The 15,717-nt window shown below is 37.6% G+C and overlaps 4 protein-coding genes across 4 annotated transcripts; 1 reads left to right on the top strand and 3 right to left on the bottom strand.

Annotated features, from left to right (window-relative positions):
• Positions 1 to 788: 788 nt before the first annotated feature.
• LOC100813654 (ABC transporter I family member 10) lies at positions 789 to 4,147 on the bottom strand. Its single transcript, XM_003526816.5, has 6 exons — positions 3,752 to 4,147; positions 3,472 to 3,643; positions 3,304 to 3,390; positions 1,869 to 1,994; positions 1,663 to 1,785; positions 789 to 1,272 (listed from the first exon to the last, which is right to left on the bottom strand). The coding sequence occupies exons 1-6, from the start codon at positions 3,832 to 3,834 to the stop codon at positions 1,063 to 1,065; spliced, it is 801 nt and encodes a 266-aa protein (XP_003526864.1). The 5' UTR covers positions 3,835 to 4,147; the 3' UTR covers positions 789 to 1,062.
• LOC100500669 (uncharacterized) lies at positions 4,063 to 5,694 on the top strand. Its single transcript, NM_001250746.2, is given in 6 exon segments — positions 4,063 to 4,295; positions 4,576 to 4,631; positions 4,714 to 4,779; positions 4,870 to 4,911; positions 5,135 to 5,194; positions 5,454 to 5,694. Coding segments are annotated over 6 exon segments (465 nt in total). The 5' UTR covers positions 4,063 to 4,084; the 3' UTR covers positions 5,484 to 5,694.
• Positions 5,695 to 5,859: 165 nt separating this feature from the next.
• Positions 5,860 to 9,097, bottom strand: LOC100807948 (5' exonuclease Apollo). Its single transcript, XM_003528000.5, has 3 exons — positions 8,694 to 9,097; positions 8,010 to 8,221; positions 5,860 to 7,569 (listed from the first exon to the last, which is right to left on the bottom strand). The coding sequence occupies exons 1-3, from the start codon at positions 8,986 to 8,988 to the stop codon at positions 6,415 to 6,417; spliced, it is 1,662 nt and encodes a 553-aa protein (XP_003528048.1). The 5' UTR covers positions 8,989 to 9,097; the 3' UTR covers positions 5,860 to 6,414.
• Positions 9,098 to 9,550: 453 nt separating this feature from the next.
• Positions 9,551 to 15,440, bottom strand: LOC100813122 (mitogen-activated protein kinase kinase kinase 3). The gene is made up of 11 exons (XM_003526815.4): positions 14,876 to 15,440; positions 13,601 to 13,912; positions 13,129 to 13,216; positions 12,953 to 13,015; positions 12,674 to 12,834; positions 12,508 to 12,583; positions 11,968 to 12,027; positions 11,751 to 11,858; positions 11,404 to 11,643; positions 10,347 to 10,447; positions 9,551 to 10,236 (listed from the first exon to the last, which is right to left on the bottom strand). Exons 1-11 carry the CDS (start codon positions 15,271 to 15,273, stop codon positions 9,993 to 9,995), a joined length of 1,851 nt encoding a protein of 616 aa, XP_003526863.1. The 5' UTR covers positions 15,274 to 15,440; the 3' UTR covers positions 9,551 to 9,992.
• Positions 15,441 to 15,717: the final 277 nt, after the last annotated feature.

Here is a 15,717-nt window from a genome sequence, read left to right as displayed (position 1 = left end):
TAGAAAGACCATTTTCAGGGGACAGCTGTGAAAAAAAATAATCAATGGGTGTAAATCATTTTGTTTTTTATTCATTAGCAATCACATCAGAAAACTATGCAACTTGTCATGTAGTTGACCTATAGCATGTATACAAAGGTTAGTTATGTACCAATAAAGAAAATGAGATGTGCCGGAAAAAAACAAATCGAAGGTTAGTTGCCACTTGAGAATTGTAGGATGTTTGACCCCAAAAACGAAATCCGAAACGAGTATATTCAAAAGCAGAAGTATCAGCAAGTACCCACTAACTTTTAGTGGCGCATGTAAATGCAAACCAAATTGTCAAAAGCTTTTATTAGTGGACTTTTCCTAATATTTTCTGTTACGCTTCAACTAAAAGTATTAAAAATCGTCAGCATAGTTTCAAAAACTATATGATATTAATATATGGCGACCTTTCAAAAGTAGCAGCCGGCAGATAACACGAGTCACGCCCCTTAAGATATTTCGTTTTAATAGTCCAAGCAAAAATGTTGGGCTAGATGCATCGGACCAGTTAGGATTGACAGAACATAATGATCATCAAATAATAAAATCTGAAATTTTGGTTAACTTAAATGTCTTATTCGTTATCTCCGTTAACTTAGTTAAAGTCAACATTATAGAACTAAATTGCATTGAACTCTCCTTAAGTTTGCTTAAAATCTCCCCTTGTTTCAACCTTTTAGAGGAAATAAAAACACTCCGATGGAAAAATTACAACGGATATCCATGAATTGACGGGAGGTAAATGACTTGAATGGGAATAAAAAAAACACGAATTCAGATATGCTGCAATTGAGACTCATCGTGTCCTGTTCAATTTTCGTCCACGGAGTATCGTGTCTTAAATTAAATCTAAATTCACCGACTGCAGATTGATATTTTAGCCATGAAGATCGAATGTGGGTTCCCAATTACAGCAAATCCAAATTCAGAAAACAACCTTTTATAATTAATTTACAAGATGAATATAGTTTGCTCAAAAGTTTACTACTCTTAAACAAAGAGTAGTATATATCCTCAGAAACAAAGACTTGTTTAAGAATTAATCTGGGTTATATAGGCAGATTGCCTGGCTTCAATGAAACTCCTAATGCTAGCGGCATCTCCATGCATGACTACTTTCCCATCCTCCATGTAGATGGCACCATCTGCATACTCCAGTTCTTCCAAGCGATGGGTGACCCATAATGCTGTAACTTCTGCAGAGGTATCCACTGAGTTCCTAACAGCTTTGATGACCCCAACCTTACATGAAAAGCGCAAACCATCTATCAGCAAGTGTTGGTTTTAAATCAAAACTTTCACATTTACTAACATGAGCAAATTCAACAATAAGCACAAAAAGTGAAGCCGTGTTTTAAGTTAACAGCATGTTTAGAATAAGAAGGTCCACATATTCAGATGTAAGAAAGCTTAAATAGAGACTGCCCAAGCAGCATTGTTGTCAGCATGAATGTGTCAAATGCAGATAAAAGAAAATATGAAGAAACAAAGAAAAATGACTGTCAGTGAATATTTTGTAGATGATGAAAGTCCCTAGTTTCCAGTTTCCGTGTTTTTCAGGTTCTCAATTTTCATAACTTTTCAACAAATATGACATGTATAGCATATAACATCACAATTCTTGGGGATTACCTGGTCAGCTTCATCTAAGAATGTTGTGAGCTCATCCAACAACAGAACTTTACAAGCTTCAGCAAGAGCACCAGCAATGGCAACCCTCTGCTTCTGACCACCACTCAGAGTTTGGACAGATCTCTGAATATTGTAACAGAAGGAAAGTTCATTTATTGTATAATTCACACATTTGTTTGAGTGCTCAAGGTTGTCATCCTTAATACCTTCATGTAGTCAGACAGGCCTACAGCATGCAAAGCTCTTGACACCCTAGATCTGACTTCATCGTGAGCCAAATTGATCTTACCAAGACCAAATGCAACATCAGAATCTACCGTAGGCATTACCACCTGCAACAAATATAAGGCTACACAGTTGACAGTCCGATTGTATACAATACATCATATGGGGTCAGGCTGTAAATTTTCAGTAGAAATTTTCTGGTGACTATAGATTGATAACAAACTCAGGTTTTTTACTTTCATATTTTGTGAATTTTTTTTATCACAATAGTTGTGTCTGAACTGCAAACATTGAGATAATGCCTCAAAACTTTAAGAAAGTGGCATTGGCAATAAGAACTATTGAAACAGTAACAGCCATTCCAACATTGGCAGTGTTGTCTTGCAAAACGTCAAGTAAGGCATATGGAAAGGTTGGAAAATTCCTCAAAATTTACTTGAACATTCGTCTAAGGGTGTTTATACCAAAAGAAAGGAAGAAAAATAGTCACATGACAGTTTAACTGCAGTTTGCGCTGTTAACTTATTATTCCATCAGAAAGAAGATATATTTTACCAAATACTAGACTTTAGCCACATATAACAAATGAAGTAAACAGACAGCATAGCAATAGTAGCAAGGTAAGTGAAGAAAAAAACATTGAAATTACTTGTCTCCTCCCTTAGTAACATCACTGTGACTCCCAATTTGATGAGGTTTCCATCTTTGAATTTTATATAATCCAAAAACAAATTTTAGCTTACATTTTCATTCTAACAGAAAACAAGTCTTATGATTTTCCTTTTCAAATATATACCACAAAGATTTAGCCTTTCTATTAATGCCTGTTTAAGGTCTACATCGTTGGGCCTAACCCTATAGAATCTAACCAAGGGCAGACCCTCACACTCAAATCATTGCTAGGCTGAAGAGCAATCTGAGGCACACTACTGTTAAGCCCTTTGGCGTACATCCCATGGTGCTCGCTAAGAATGAGGCAGAAGATTCCTGTCACCTGCTCACATATGCATGCCAGGAACTCCAGAGTATTCCATATTAGAGGCACCCGCACCTTATGAGATTACTTCGTAGTCATATTCAAGCGTCTTAACAGTTAACAGTGACTCTCACCCACATACATCCACAACCAGTCACTCTCATCCAGCCTCATAAAATAGATCAAATGCAGAGGCATCAAGTAAGTACATTGTTCCAAACACTGTTACTTTCCTGGTTAAAAAAGACTCAAGATTGGAACAGCAGACTCCTCTTCATGTTAGAGGAAGGCGGATTGATTGGGTCTATGCCTATGTCTATAAACCGTTTGGGCTTGAATAAATCAATACTCAAACACACTTCAAAGAAAGATAGCATTGAACCAATGAACCAAGTACGAGAAAAAAAAAGTTACTAATCATTGGAACAGAAAATAAAAACCTGATGATCTGGATTTTGGAAAACAAAACTTTTAGGCCCATTCACGTACACTGTTCCTGAAGTTGGAGTCAAGAGACCAGCCAAAATCTGCACACCATGCCAAGGGTTACATTACAAGATACACTAGACTACAAAACAATAACTCTTACTTCTGAATTCTGATAATACCTTCAAGAGGGTAGATTTTCCACACCCATTGGGTCCAAGAAGCATCCAAAACTGCCCGCAAGGAATGCGAATCGAACAATCCTTAAGAACCGGTACATCCTGTGTTTGCCTCGTCGTGAATGAGAATTTCAAATTACGCCCTTCAATCGCAAAATTCTCAGGCCTATTTCCACTGAAAAAATCAAAACAATAAAAATCCAAAGCTTGAACGAAAACTGTTCGAGAAAATGCCTAACTAAAAAGTGAAATGAATAAAGAAAATCACGAAAACTAATAGAACCTAGTAGTAGCTGTAGTGGGAAGTGTGGCATAAAGAGGAGCAACGAGACGCTCGGGGAAGCGAGTAAGATAAGAGAGATTCATAGCATTCCCTCTTCCCTCTCACTAGTTCTTTGAACGCGACCGTTTTAACGCTGTGATGAAATTCCCAAGCTGGTCGAAACTTTTCACGAATTGACACTCGAGTCCTTCCTTTATGACGTGGCACGTTCTTATTAGTTATGCTTTTTGCCACACATGAAGATTGAAGGTGCATTCCTTCATCTCTTATCTCTGGTATATGTAAGGAAAACGTTATGGGTTATGGGAGACACGTGGCATTGTGTTTCTCTTCATGGCGTTCTCTGCTACTCTATCCTACACCTCCTTCCCTTGCCTTCCTCGTTTCCCGCAAACTTTGAGAACAAAAAGTGTTCATTTCCCTCTGATTCGTGCAGTGCAAGGTGGTCAAGCAGAGACACCCGAGAGCAAGAAGAGTGAAGGGTCATCTAATGCTCAGTCTTCAAGTGCTGCTGCTCCTAAACCCAAGAAACCCGTCTATTCCTGTGAGTTAAGCAATCATTGAACTAACTAGTCTTTCTTTGGGTTTAAAGAGCCTCTCTTTTTTAACATGTTATTGATAAAAAGTATCTACCCACTATGCTCGTATGAAAACCTGAGTGACCATTCTTAATGAGATTCTCGTATTTCCATCCACTCGAACTTGAGACCTTGCCTAAGGGAACAAGACCAATATCACTTGGACCAACCGACCCCTTGTTGGTGTTTAAGAGCCTCTTTGATCATTGTTTGTTTGTTGTTGTTTTTGTTTTTGTTTTTTGGCAGTGAAGAAAGGTCAGATTGTGAGGGTGGACAAGGAGAAATATCTCAATAGCGTCAATGTAAGAAGGACAATGATTTCTCATATTATTGGTTTGGTTTCAATTGTGAACACTATTGACTTGTTTGAGTTTAATGTTTCAGTATCTTTCTGTTGGGCACCCACCTTATTACAAAGGATTAGATTACATTTATGAGGACCGTGGTGAGGTATGTGTCGAACTATTTTTGCATGCGGTGGCTCTGTTTTATTTTAATGTCATCACAGTTTATCTAACTCAAGGTGTGAAACTCTTTTAGGTCCTGGATATGCGTATATTTGAAACGGGAGAATATGCACTTGTAAGTAACTTTAATCTATCTCGTCATAGTTTCATAGAATAAGGAATATTTAAAATAATAATAATAAGTTTGTCCAATGTTCTGATAAATGGGAGAGACGAATGCAAGAATAAAAATTTATCCCTTTTTACAATGCCAATGATGTTCTGTAGATCAAGCATAGCTAAATCTAACTATAGAATTGAATGACTTATGCTGACCAAAAGTCGTGATTAATTGATAGATTGCGTGGGTAGGGGTCCCCACTGCTCCAGCATGGCTTCCTACGGACATGCTTATCAAGGTACAGTTTAACTTGTTCCAATTGTAGCTACTACTTATTACTAAGCTTCTTGCAGGATCAGCTTAAGCAAAAGCCTAATCAAGCTGAGCCAGTATTTGGACAAGAACAGCTTGTTTAACTGAGCTTTAACTTGTACCTGGCTTATTTTATATCCAATCAACTGAGCCAGTATTCTGAGCAGTAGCAATTGATTCCCTTCGATGGTCCTTTAATCTTACAGAAATTAGCCATACCTCACTCTATTTTTTTTCCCTTGCAGTCAGAGAAACTCAATTATGAGAGGTTATGACCTACAGTTTGGGCACAGAACTATGCTAAATAGATAAATGATACTTCGTTTTTCTGATGATGTAAGAGAGTATAATTCAAGAAGCACGGTTTGAAACATCATCTTGGACTCTACTCTGTCTTTAGTGCAGTGTACTTCAAAGCTTTTTGTGATGTGTATTTGTGCTACTCTATTCTTAACATTTAATACATATAAATGGTCTTTTGATTTGGGAAAACATAATTTGCTTTTATGTTTTGTTTTTACTTTTAATTACAAAAATATCACCTTATTTTTACTGTTTTTTTAATTTCAAGAGCTTGTATAAGAAACCATGAAAACAGAAAATGAAAACAAAGGTAAACATACTTTAAACTTGAAAATATGACACAAAATGAAAATAATGGAGCATTTTTACAGTTAAAAGTAAAAGCAGAACATGTTTTCTTAAAGTAAACAGCTCCTAAGATTAAACCTTTGGTACACAGCCAGAGCAATCATCTGAAAGTTGATGAGATATGAGAATCAATATGCAATTACACATCGTCATGAAAAATGAATCAGTGAAACAGAATGTTTTATTGGTTGCGGCAATAGAATGTATGTCCATGTCAGAAAAGTTGAATGAATCTCTTCACTATATACTGAGTTCTGCTGACTTCTGCTGCTCCTTGTCAGCTAAAACTTTAAAAATAATGTTTGAATTGCCATAATGACAGTGAAGCGTCTCTTATTCAAAGAGAATAACTATAACAGTATTGAAACAGATTTGACAACACTTGCACAATCCTGCAGATTATTCCCTTCCACCTTCCTGCTTCTTGTCAAGCACTCGTGACATAGATGGTGGTTCGGGAAAGAGCAAGGCAAAATTCTTGTAAAATCTTAAGAATCATATGTGCATGAACATCTCCAAGCATGATAAATGGAAGATAACTGAATAAAAGCAAGATTAATATTTAATTCCCCTCTTGACACGTTTTCTGGAATTTATAAGATCCCTTAAGGAGGGAAGAGGTTGAGGCACAGGAACATTCATTGACCCGTACAACTTTCTCACAGTTCCACTCAAGCCTGAAGATCCGATATTTAGATAAGAGGCACCCTTATGAACTCTTGTGTCCTCCTGAACCTCAGTTTGCTGATTCTTCTCCACTTGATGTAAATCATTCTTTTTTTCTGGTGACCTCTCCTTCACTTCAGCATCCTCAGCATCTTTCAAGAATTCTTGTCGTGCATCGTTTGAAACTGTTTGGGTAAGGACATTAACGGGCAATGTGTTACATCCTACTCGTGAAAAGCCACTATCTTGGAGAGTGAACCTTGCTCTTCCAAATAACGTGATAGGCAAGCTTTTGTCATGAAGAAGCAGTGCTTTTAGTGTTTTAGCCTCAGTGAACTGTTTGACAGGTGATTTAGTTAGCACATTAGATTGTGCACAAGGCTGAGGGGTTTCTTCAAGAACAAGATTACAGCTCACAGATTTTTCTGACGTATCAACATGATCAGAAGTTTCCGGAGTCATATCCAGAAGCTTCCACATAGAGTTGTTGAGAGCTCCTTTAGAGTTAAATAAGTGTTTCTTTACATAATCCAGTTTCATAGCCCTGCAGCTGGGGGTTGTTGAAACAACCCACCTAGGTGCAAGAAGTTGAAGTGTCCATTCCAATTCTTCCTTGGATGAGTGCATTGAGTAACAAACATGCCAGACACCAAACTGATCCTTAACTGCTTCGTCCATCCTCTTCTTTCTAGTGTTATCAATATCTGAGAACTTTTCTTCACAAGCATACCACTGTGCAGAAGGGCGCACAATGAGAGGCTCGGGTTGGAGAGTTTCTTTGGCCTCAACCTGCTTTGCTTTAGCTCTTTCATATAGATTTCGAGATCCATCAAACAAGTGGAAACGAGAAGCTGGATCTTCGCAGAGGATTTCAGGCACAGTAAGTGCTAGATTCTCAAAACATTCTGAATACTTGGCTTTATCAACGTATATCTTGGCCCCAAATGTTTCGGACACATTAACAAGGATCTCTTCCTGACCGAGCATGTTGCAGGTTAGATACACTGTCTGTGCATCAGGATGCTTCCATATACAATTAATAACCTGTTTTGTATTTCCATAAGCTGAACTTTGAGACCGAACTATTGTTATTCATAATGAAATTATGAAGCTAGGAACTAAATGATATTGTTATCAAACTGTTACATGCACAAAATGCCCATTCGCAGACAATGAACCCGTGAGTTGTTCCAGATACTCAACAACAAAATATCATATTCTTAAAATACAAATGCAATGTTGTTGAGTTCCCAAAAGAATAGTAATCAAACCGCATTTCTCAACAAGTTCTGCTACTTATAACTATTTCTTGATTGAGGATTGAGTTTGGTTTATGCTTTACAAATACAATTAACCAGTTTATCTCAACAGACAATACAATACAAGCAACTTACTACAATCAAGATGGTCATCTAAAACATACATTTCATTCTAGATAACAAAAAATGAAGGGTTTTAGCCTTTCAGGTAGAGTGAAAAGGTACCTGTTGAATAGCAGAATGTTTGCTAGGCATCCCCTGAGAGAAATTGCCAAAAGTGCAGTCTAAGAAAACACAATCAAGAGGGCAGCGAGGCTCTTTCCCTTTCCTCCCAACATACTTGTCAGGTAAGTTGAGCAAACACTCAGGAGTGAGCCTGCAATCTCCCGTGTGCAGAATATTACCAAATTTGCCTTCAAACAAGAACATCACCGCCCCTGGACAGTGCATTCCAAACATAAGAAACTAAATGAATCTCTGTCCTCATTAATAAATCCCATCAAACACATAAAAATGACAATGACTGCAATGATGATAATCATGATGCACCTTCTCCAGGACAGAATTCAAGCATAATGAAGGGTATGTTTGGATAAGCATTTGCAAAATTAATTTTGAGGACATGATGTGATTCATGCTTGGAAGTTTTTATTCTGAAAGCAAGTTAGCAGTAAAATTGCTATAAAAAAATTTAACCAATGCAAAAGTTATATAAAGTTACCTCAATTCAAAATCAATTTTGGACCTGGAATTAATTCTTCGTTGTGAAACCAAACATGTGAACATTCATCTAAAATTATATTAGCTGGAATCTCAGCATGATTATGAATGACTCAAGGTGAATCCAAACGCGCACATACATAGTTGAATCAAAATACAAATTAGGGAATGAATCGAAGTGAATAGTACCGGGGCAGTGATTGGCGTCAAAAGCGGAGACGGTGAATGGGGCGGCGGCGGGGTCATGGATGACCAAGGATTGACCAAGCTCTATGTTGAGAAACAAGGAAGCATCTAGCTGTGGATATTGTTGAAGGAGAATGGTTTTGGTGAGATTGGTAGAGTAAATTGGGTATGAAGAGTGGGAAGTGATGGAAGAGGAATGGTCTTTGTGAGCGTGCGTGAGGAAACAGTGCCTCTTGGACGACGAAGGAGTCCATGTGTCCACCGAGAAGGGCAATCCCTTGGGCATTTCGATCGGCATCTTCTCTTCTCTCACTCTTTACCTAAACGTGATTTCGGAGCAAGAAGAGGGCTTTGTTCCATATCGGGAGGCTTCCCGCGGAATCTTCACCCTGAATATTTAAAATGAATTTTGCCAAGTAACATAAATAAATCGTAAATTAATTCAAAATTGAATTTAATAGCTCGTCAATCAACCTGAAAAGCCTGTACCAAAAAAATATAAATATAATATAACAGTATTTTCTCTCTCCTCCAAAGTACAGAATGAATGTTAAATTTTACTAATTAAATTTATAACGAATATATATTTTTAATTTATAATAAATAGTTTATATTGTAATTAAAAGTTTATGCCAAAAAAATTACGCTTATTTCCTCTACAAATAGAAGGATCTAAACTGTTTTGAATGAGCTTCAAGAATCATTTTCCATTACTTCAACACCAATTGCATCACAGTATATGTAGTAGCAGTAAAATTGAATATAAATTATCAAAACTCATAGCAAGAAATAATCCGAGCATAATGCGTAATAATAAAATTGCTTCCAACTAATATTTTGGACATTCAAGACTCTGGCTCTTTAAACTTTGAAGCCCATCATTCTGGATATGGTTTGGAACCAAGTTCCACACCATACACGTATGACGTATCATTTCTCAAGTAAGGATACATAATTTAAAAAAAGAGAAAGAGTATATATGAAAAATTACTCTCTTTTTTTCTCCTGCCATGAACTAACAATATACAACATAAACGTTACTACAGACAGTAAACACCATGGATTTACAGTAATCAATAAATTGTTGTTACAAACAGCACGGTGTCCCCAGTCCAATGCCTGCATCGAGAGCTCCTACACCTCACTTGTACCTCACGTGGTCTAGTTTCTCATGCATAAAGAATCGACCAGAATCCTTTAGATAGAGTTTGTACTCGTAAGAGTGCAGATTGAAGTTCAACCACAGACCACAAGGCATGCCAGGGAAACCAAAAGGTTTTTGAGGTATATACAATCGGCAACTCAAATGAGTCTTCTTGGGGATCCACCGGGTGTGTGGGCTTTGTAGAAAGCAGTTTCATGAAAAGGGTCAAGAGTGAATGTGGCATTTGATCTCACTGGATATGAGGGGAGGGTATTTTGCCCCATCAAAGTGTAAGTTGGGTGAGGAGGAGAAAGGAAACAGCTCTTGTGTGCTGGCCCATACTGTCGCAAAGGACTTGAACAGGGAGATACTGGTAAAGATGTGATCATTCTTGTGTTATCTCTGAAAAAGCAAGTTACAATAGCAAGTCAGTCCAGGTAGCATAAAAATGATTCAGCGTATACATAGAGATACATAACCATGCCTTAATAAGAGAAGGTCAGATATTTTACCTTGGGCTCCTTACTGTACGTGAAGTTACGGGAATTGGCTTTGTTGCATAATCTCCATCGAATGAAGTTAAACTTGTTCTATTGGAATGATCTAAAACTGGCTGTAAAGTGATCCAAACAAAGAGAAAGTTAGCTCCAACCCAACACTTGCCATATAAATTGATTTCCAGATATTTTGCAACTTCAAAATGACAACATGCAGTGTATGGGGTTTGTGCATTAGAACCATGACTTCAAATGAACCAATACTTTCTGTTTAAGTTTTGTAATTTTGTTGTATTCTAGGATTCTTTGGCAGCATTATGTCCTCTACAAAATTATAAAATCCACTTTTATCCAAAAAAAGAAAAGCAATATATATAGTTCTGTTATCAGTTGTCACCCCAAACTATGCTATGATCACCCAGTTAATCTGTTCTCCAATTTCAATTTCTCTCGCATTTGTGACATATAAACTTCACCAGTACATTTGTATGCATTGCAACAATGATCTAGACAACCATATTCCAAACGAAATGCAAGTAGCCTAATAATAATATAGACAACCATAACCACCAAAACACACATGACAGACAATCATCTTTTTTTTCTTCCTTTCCTGATTGCAACACTGTATCAGTGTTTAACACCTAACTCTATAGACACAACCAAACAACAAAGCATACTTCACTGTCAATTGCACCCGGTGATTTGCAGAAACAATTCATCCATGAAGTTATTACATATTTACAATCTATTATTTTAAACTTGACAATACTAAACATATAAAGTTGAGCTACAAGATACATAGAGCACAAAAAAACCTAAACAAACCCTGAGATAAAATCCTGACATGGTATTATAGCACCTCTACATAGATGACAATCCCGTGTTGATCCAGTATTGGATAACCACAAATGATGAAATCAGACAAATATCAAGACAATTGCATCCTGTTATTCATATGAGAATGGAACCCTCTTTATACTGATTACATCAAAATATGTAGGAACTAGAATGTAAGAGGCGAAAGGAACATAATTTCAAAAAGAAAATAAATAAGCATTGAGGACTATACCGGAGGCGTCCGACTTCCATCAAACATGTAGGGGAAAGCATCCCTGGTTATTCTGACATTTGTAGCTTTTGTTGCTGACTGATCTCGAATAAAGGGATGCTCTATTAACTTCTGGGCTGTTGGGCGGGCTGATGGATCTCTTTGTAAGCATAGCTGAATGAAATTCTTTGCCTCACTTGAGAGGTGATCCGGAATTTCAGGCATATCTCTGCTGTTACCAATTTTAAATATTGCAGCTACCTGGTGAATACAGGCATTGAAAAAACAATGTTGGTCCTTCATACTCTTCAAATAGGCTCCTAGCAAATATGCAAATACATGCTAGTTCTAAATATCCAAAATCATACCCCTTCATACTGATTCCAAGGAGGCTTTGATGTTGCCATTTCAAGAATTGTGCATCCCAAACTCCATATATCAACAGGAAGACTATAGCCATTTGTATTCATTACAACCTAAGAAAGCAAACGTCGGGATACATTAAAACTTACAGTGGAAGAGATAAGGATGTTCTTGTTCAAAAGTAATTACAAGATGTGAAAAAGAAAGGAAAAAATACTTTACCTCGGGTGCCATCCAGTATGGACTCCCTTTGAAAGAAAGCATGGAGGAAGAAGAATTTATCTGTTTCAGAAAAATCATAATTCAGAGATGATCTCCATCACAAATCAGAAACCAACCAAAACCGAAAATTATACATTTTGAAACTTTGTTCCCCTACTATTTTTCCTACAAGTACAACTCTAGTCCATTTCACAAGGGTCCCTTTCATATATGCATATGCCATTTATAAAAGACAGAACAGAGATCAGAAAGTTCGGTGAAAGCCAGATCCGTTCTAGCTCTCATTCTCTATGTGGGTGTGCACAATTGTGAGAGAGAAATCATGTGCATTAAAGAGTGTAAAAGGGAATGTCTGCCACTAGGTGTTCAGATATGAATAGAACAGCAAATTTTAAGCTGGGACAAAAGAAACACTTTTAATATCCACTCTCCATAAATTTTACAACTTCTGTATTGGCTAATTTATTTTACCAGAAGCAACAACTTTTCAAGTGAGCAAAAGCAATTCATTCTCTAAAAGCATACATATAATAAACTTACATGTTTAGCCATTCCAAAGTCTGCCAGCTTGATTTCACCATTAGGATCAACTAGTATGTTAGCCCCTTTGATATCCCTGTGAAAATAAAAACTTATCAATACTATAATAAAGAGTCAAGATGCTTGCATTTAACATAAATAAATCTTGAGTAGCCATTTAAATTACCTATGTACTGTATTTCTCCCATGAAGATAGGAAAGTCCAGAGACAATCTGCCTGGTATAATTTTGAATAACAGGCTCCTTGAAGGCCCCATATTCCTGAAGTAATTTATGAATAGAACCACCAGAGACATATTCCAAATAAACGGAAAGTGTTTCTTCTCCCTGCAAACATGGCACATATATATTTATAAATGAAATAATGAATCTCATTCAACAATTTTTTTTTTTTTTGTATATAAATGGCATAATGGATTCAGAACTTGGAATATTTTAGCCATACCAAATCACTCCCATAGTATTGAACAATGTTTGGATGTGAAAGCTGACTGAGCAAATGGATCTCCTGCAAACAAATGAAGAACATGGTACAGATTAAATGATGATCAGAGAAATCCAATGCAACAGTATTGAAGGCTTAAGGCAACATGCATAAATCTTTAAAAATAATAGAATTACCTGATTAAGTTGTTTGAGGCACTCTTTTGATGATTGGTCATCACAGACAACCCTGACTTCTTTTATTGCGCACAATTGTCCACTATCACTGTCAAAGTTGCAATACAAGCGTTTTAGAGATGTAGAACAAACATAGGAAGAAGAATACATATAGTTTCAAACTTGTCCATAGCATTGGCATTTGGACAGAGTGCAGATTCTGAAAGAAGGCTGATGATACCATTCTGTAAACATAGCTGTACTTCAAAGCTAGTTTTTTTCTATTGCCAATAACAAGTAGCACTGTAATATTTCCTTTGTAACCTAAAGATTTGCTTATACATTACAACCACTACTGATAGCAAAAACCACAAGTTCTGTCTTTAATTCAGGGAGTAAAAATTATACATGATATAAAGTTGTTGCTGCCTAACCCAAAATAAAATTCAAAGTAAATTTCCTTCACTAGAAAATAAGAAAAGAACCCAAATACCTATTGAATCCCAGGTAAACATGCCCAAATGTTCCCCGACCAAGAAGCTTTCCTTTCTTCCACTTCGAAAGGTTACCGGTAGTGTGTTCCGTCATTCCATTTGCTCTTGTGCTGGGAAGAGAAGAAGAAGGACTGGTAGGAGAACCTGGCGGAAGAGGCAATGGATGACATTCACCTTCTTGCCTGCCTGTAGGGGAGTCAAGACTCAAAACATGCAACTTCGGATGAAGAGGTGATGTTGGGCTGGTGGGCCCTCTTGACCCAGGACCCGGGCTTTTAGACCTCGCATAGAACTTCGTGTCACCTTGCCCTCTAGCATAAACAAAACAGCATCAATTAGTTCAGCAGCAGATTGGAGAAACAAATTAAACAGTCCATGTAGTCTCTGTTCCTTATTCTATTTCTAGCACTACCCATGCTAAAATGAATGTAGATAATAACTTACGACCTCCCATATTTTATAATTACAACAGTTTATTTATAGAAAAACAATAAGATAAATATATTTTTGCTTAAATTTCATCTAAATAAATCGATATTTGGAAGGGGTGGATGGATAGCAGGTAGTCAAATTCCTACAGATAAGAAGGAAAATAACCTAGTCTTACCAAATTTGTCCATCTAGATTTAGATCTTTGTTTCCCCCAAATAAATCCATACCAGAAATCTAGAGCTGCAAGCAGAATGGATAATTCAAAATGGACCAAATCCCCAATTATACTAGAAGAAGAGTCCTCAAAAGGCACAAATTATAAATCAATATTCAATCAACAGAAACAATCACGTAACTGAAGAGAGTGAGGAAAAAATTCCAGAAGAAAATCGCATTTAGGCGTGAGCAGACAGAGGGCAAGAGAGAGAGATCGAGAAGAAAGGCCTTACTAATAAAGGAAAGGAAAAGGAAAGTTGAAGGCAAGAAAAGTTACAGCAGTGTACGAAAATAGTGTACAATTCAATCGTGTTGAAAAAAGCTAGTAACAAGAGGCAGTTAGAAATTCTGATTTGCAAGACTGAGCAAAACTTAAAGGGGAAACCCATAAATCAAGTAAAGTATGCAATGATGTTCCAATAGACATAGAGAGAGAGAGAGAGAGAGAGAGAGTCTCAGGAACCAGAGTAGAAGTCACTTTATCTGATCAATGATTAAGCTAATAACCGGAGAACCTAATTTAAATTTAAAAAATAGGGTAAATTAAACGAATCAAATCCAATTCAATCCAATCGAATTGAGTTGAATGTTATGTTAATCGATGTTTAAAGTAATAAATGAGAAACCTGGAGGCATTAATCTGAGAGTGACAGGTAGGGTGATCATCGTAGGAGCCGCTGGAGCTGACGCTGGAGCCGGAAACAGAGCCAGATCCGAAAACAAGGCCTTGCTCGATGCCGAAGCTTTGCGTGGAGGAGACAGAGGGGCGAGGCAAGGGGAGGCCTTGGTCGACGGCGGCGGCGGCGGAGGAACTGAAATCGCGGCTGCAGCGAGGGGAGTTTCTGACGACGTCGTCGAAGCTCTTGGAGGGCCTGTCGGGCCTGGGCTTGTTGAGCTTGTTGAAATTGAAGTTAAGGACACTGGTGGCGGCGCCTCCTCCTCCGCCATGAGGGGGGTGGTGGTGGTCTTCTTGCGGTTGTTGGTCCTTGCTCTTGCTGGACTTTTTACCCCACCAAGTGGGCATGTTCTGAGTTATTGGACAAAGCAGAAAGAAAGAGTGGTTCAATTCAAAGAAGAAGGTGAGAGTTGTTAGGTTTTGTTCAGTTGGAAGAGGGAAGATACGACGAAGGATACAAAAGAAAAAAGAAACAGCTAAGGATGAGAGAGGGGTTTGGAGGGGACGGCAGACGGTGGTTGGATGGATAATTGACGTGGCGATTTCTTAGAAAGAGAAAACTGGGGCCCACACTCCCTCCTACGTGTCACTCTTTCTTACGTCTTACGAGGTTAAATTCCCGCAAAACTAAAATAGAAACATAAAAGAATCCGCATTGGTGATTGTGCACTCGTGTTTTTTTTTTTTGTGGTTTACAGTTTCACACGTTCCAACTGGAACGCCCGCCAGCCAGAAACCATTTTACTTGTGTTGGTAAAATTAAATAATGGTCACTGGTCCGGAAAATAATAA

The sequence above is a fragment of the Glycine max genome, chromosome 6 (genome assembly GCF_000004515.6).
Source record: "Glycine max cultivar Williams 82 chromosome 6, Glycine_max_v4.0, whole genome shotgun sequence".
Lineage (NCBI taxonomy): Eukaryota > Viridiplantae > Streptophyta > Magnoliopsida > Fabales > Fabaceae > Glycine > Glycine max.
Note: the sequence above shows the minus strand (reverse complement) of the source record. Positions and strands in the feature narration are given on the sequence as shown.

Coding starts and splice junctions, on each gene's coding strand:
- LOC100813654 (XM_003526816.5), bottom strand. CDS start 3,834: ATGAATCTCTCTTATCTTACTCGCTTCCCCGAGCGTCTCGTTGCTCCT. Junction 3,644..3,751: donor CCCACTACAGCTACTACTAG/GTTCTATTAGTT, acceptor TGATTTTTTCAG/TGGAAATAGGCCTGAGAATT. Junction 3,391..3,471: donor GAAAATCTACCCTCTTGAAG/GTATTATCAGAA, acceptor CATGGTGTGCAG/ATTTTGGCTGGTCTCTTGAC.
- LOC100807948 (XM_003528000.5), bottom strand. CDS start 8,988: ATGCCGATCGAAATGCCCAAGGGATTGCCCTTCTCGGTGGACACATGG. Junction 8,222..8,693: donor TGACGCCAATCACTGCCCCG/GTACTATTCACT, acceptor TGCACTGTCCAG/GGGCGGTGATGTTCTTGTTT. Junction 7,570..8,009: donor AACATTCTGCTATTCAACAG/GTACCTTTTCAC, acceptor AATACAAAACAG/GTTATTAATTGTATATGGAA.
- LOC100813122 (XM_003526815.4), bottom strand. CDS start 15,273: ATGCCCACTTGGTGGGGTAAAAAGTCCAGCAAGAGCAAGGACCAACAA. Junction 13,913..14,875: donor TCTCAGATTAATGCCTCCAG/GTTTCTCATTTA, acceptor TGTTTATGCTAG/AGGGCAAGGTGACACGAAGT. Junction 11,644..11,750: donor CTTGGAATCAGTATGAAGGG/GTATGATTTTGG, acceptor TGTATTCACCAG/GTAGCTGCAATATTTAAAAT.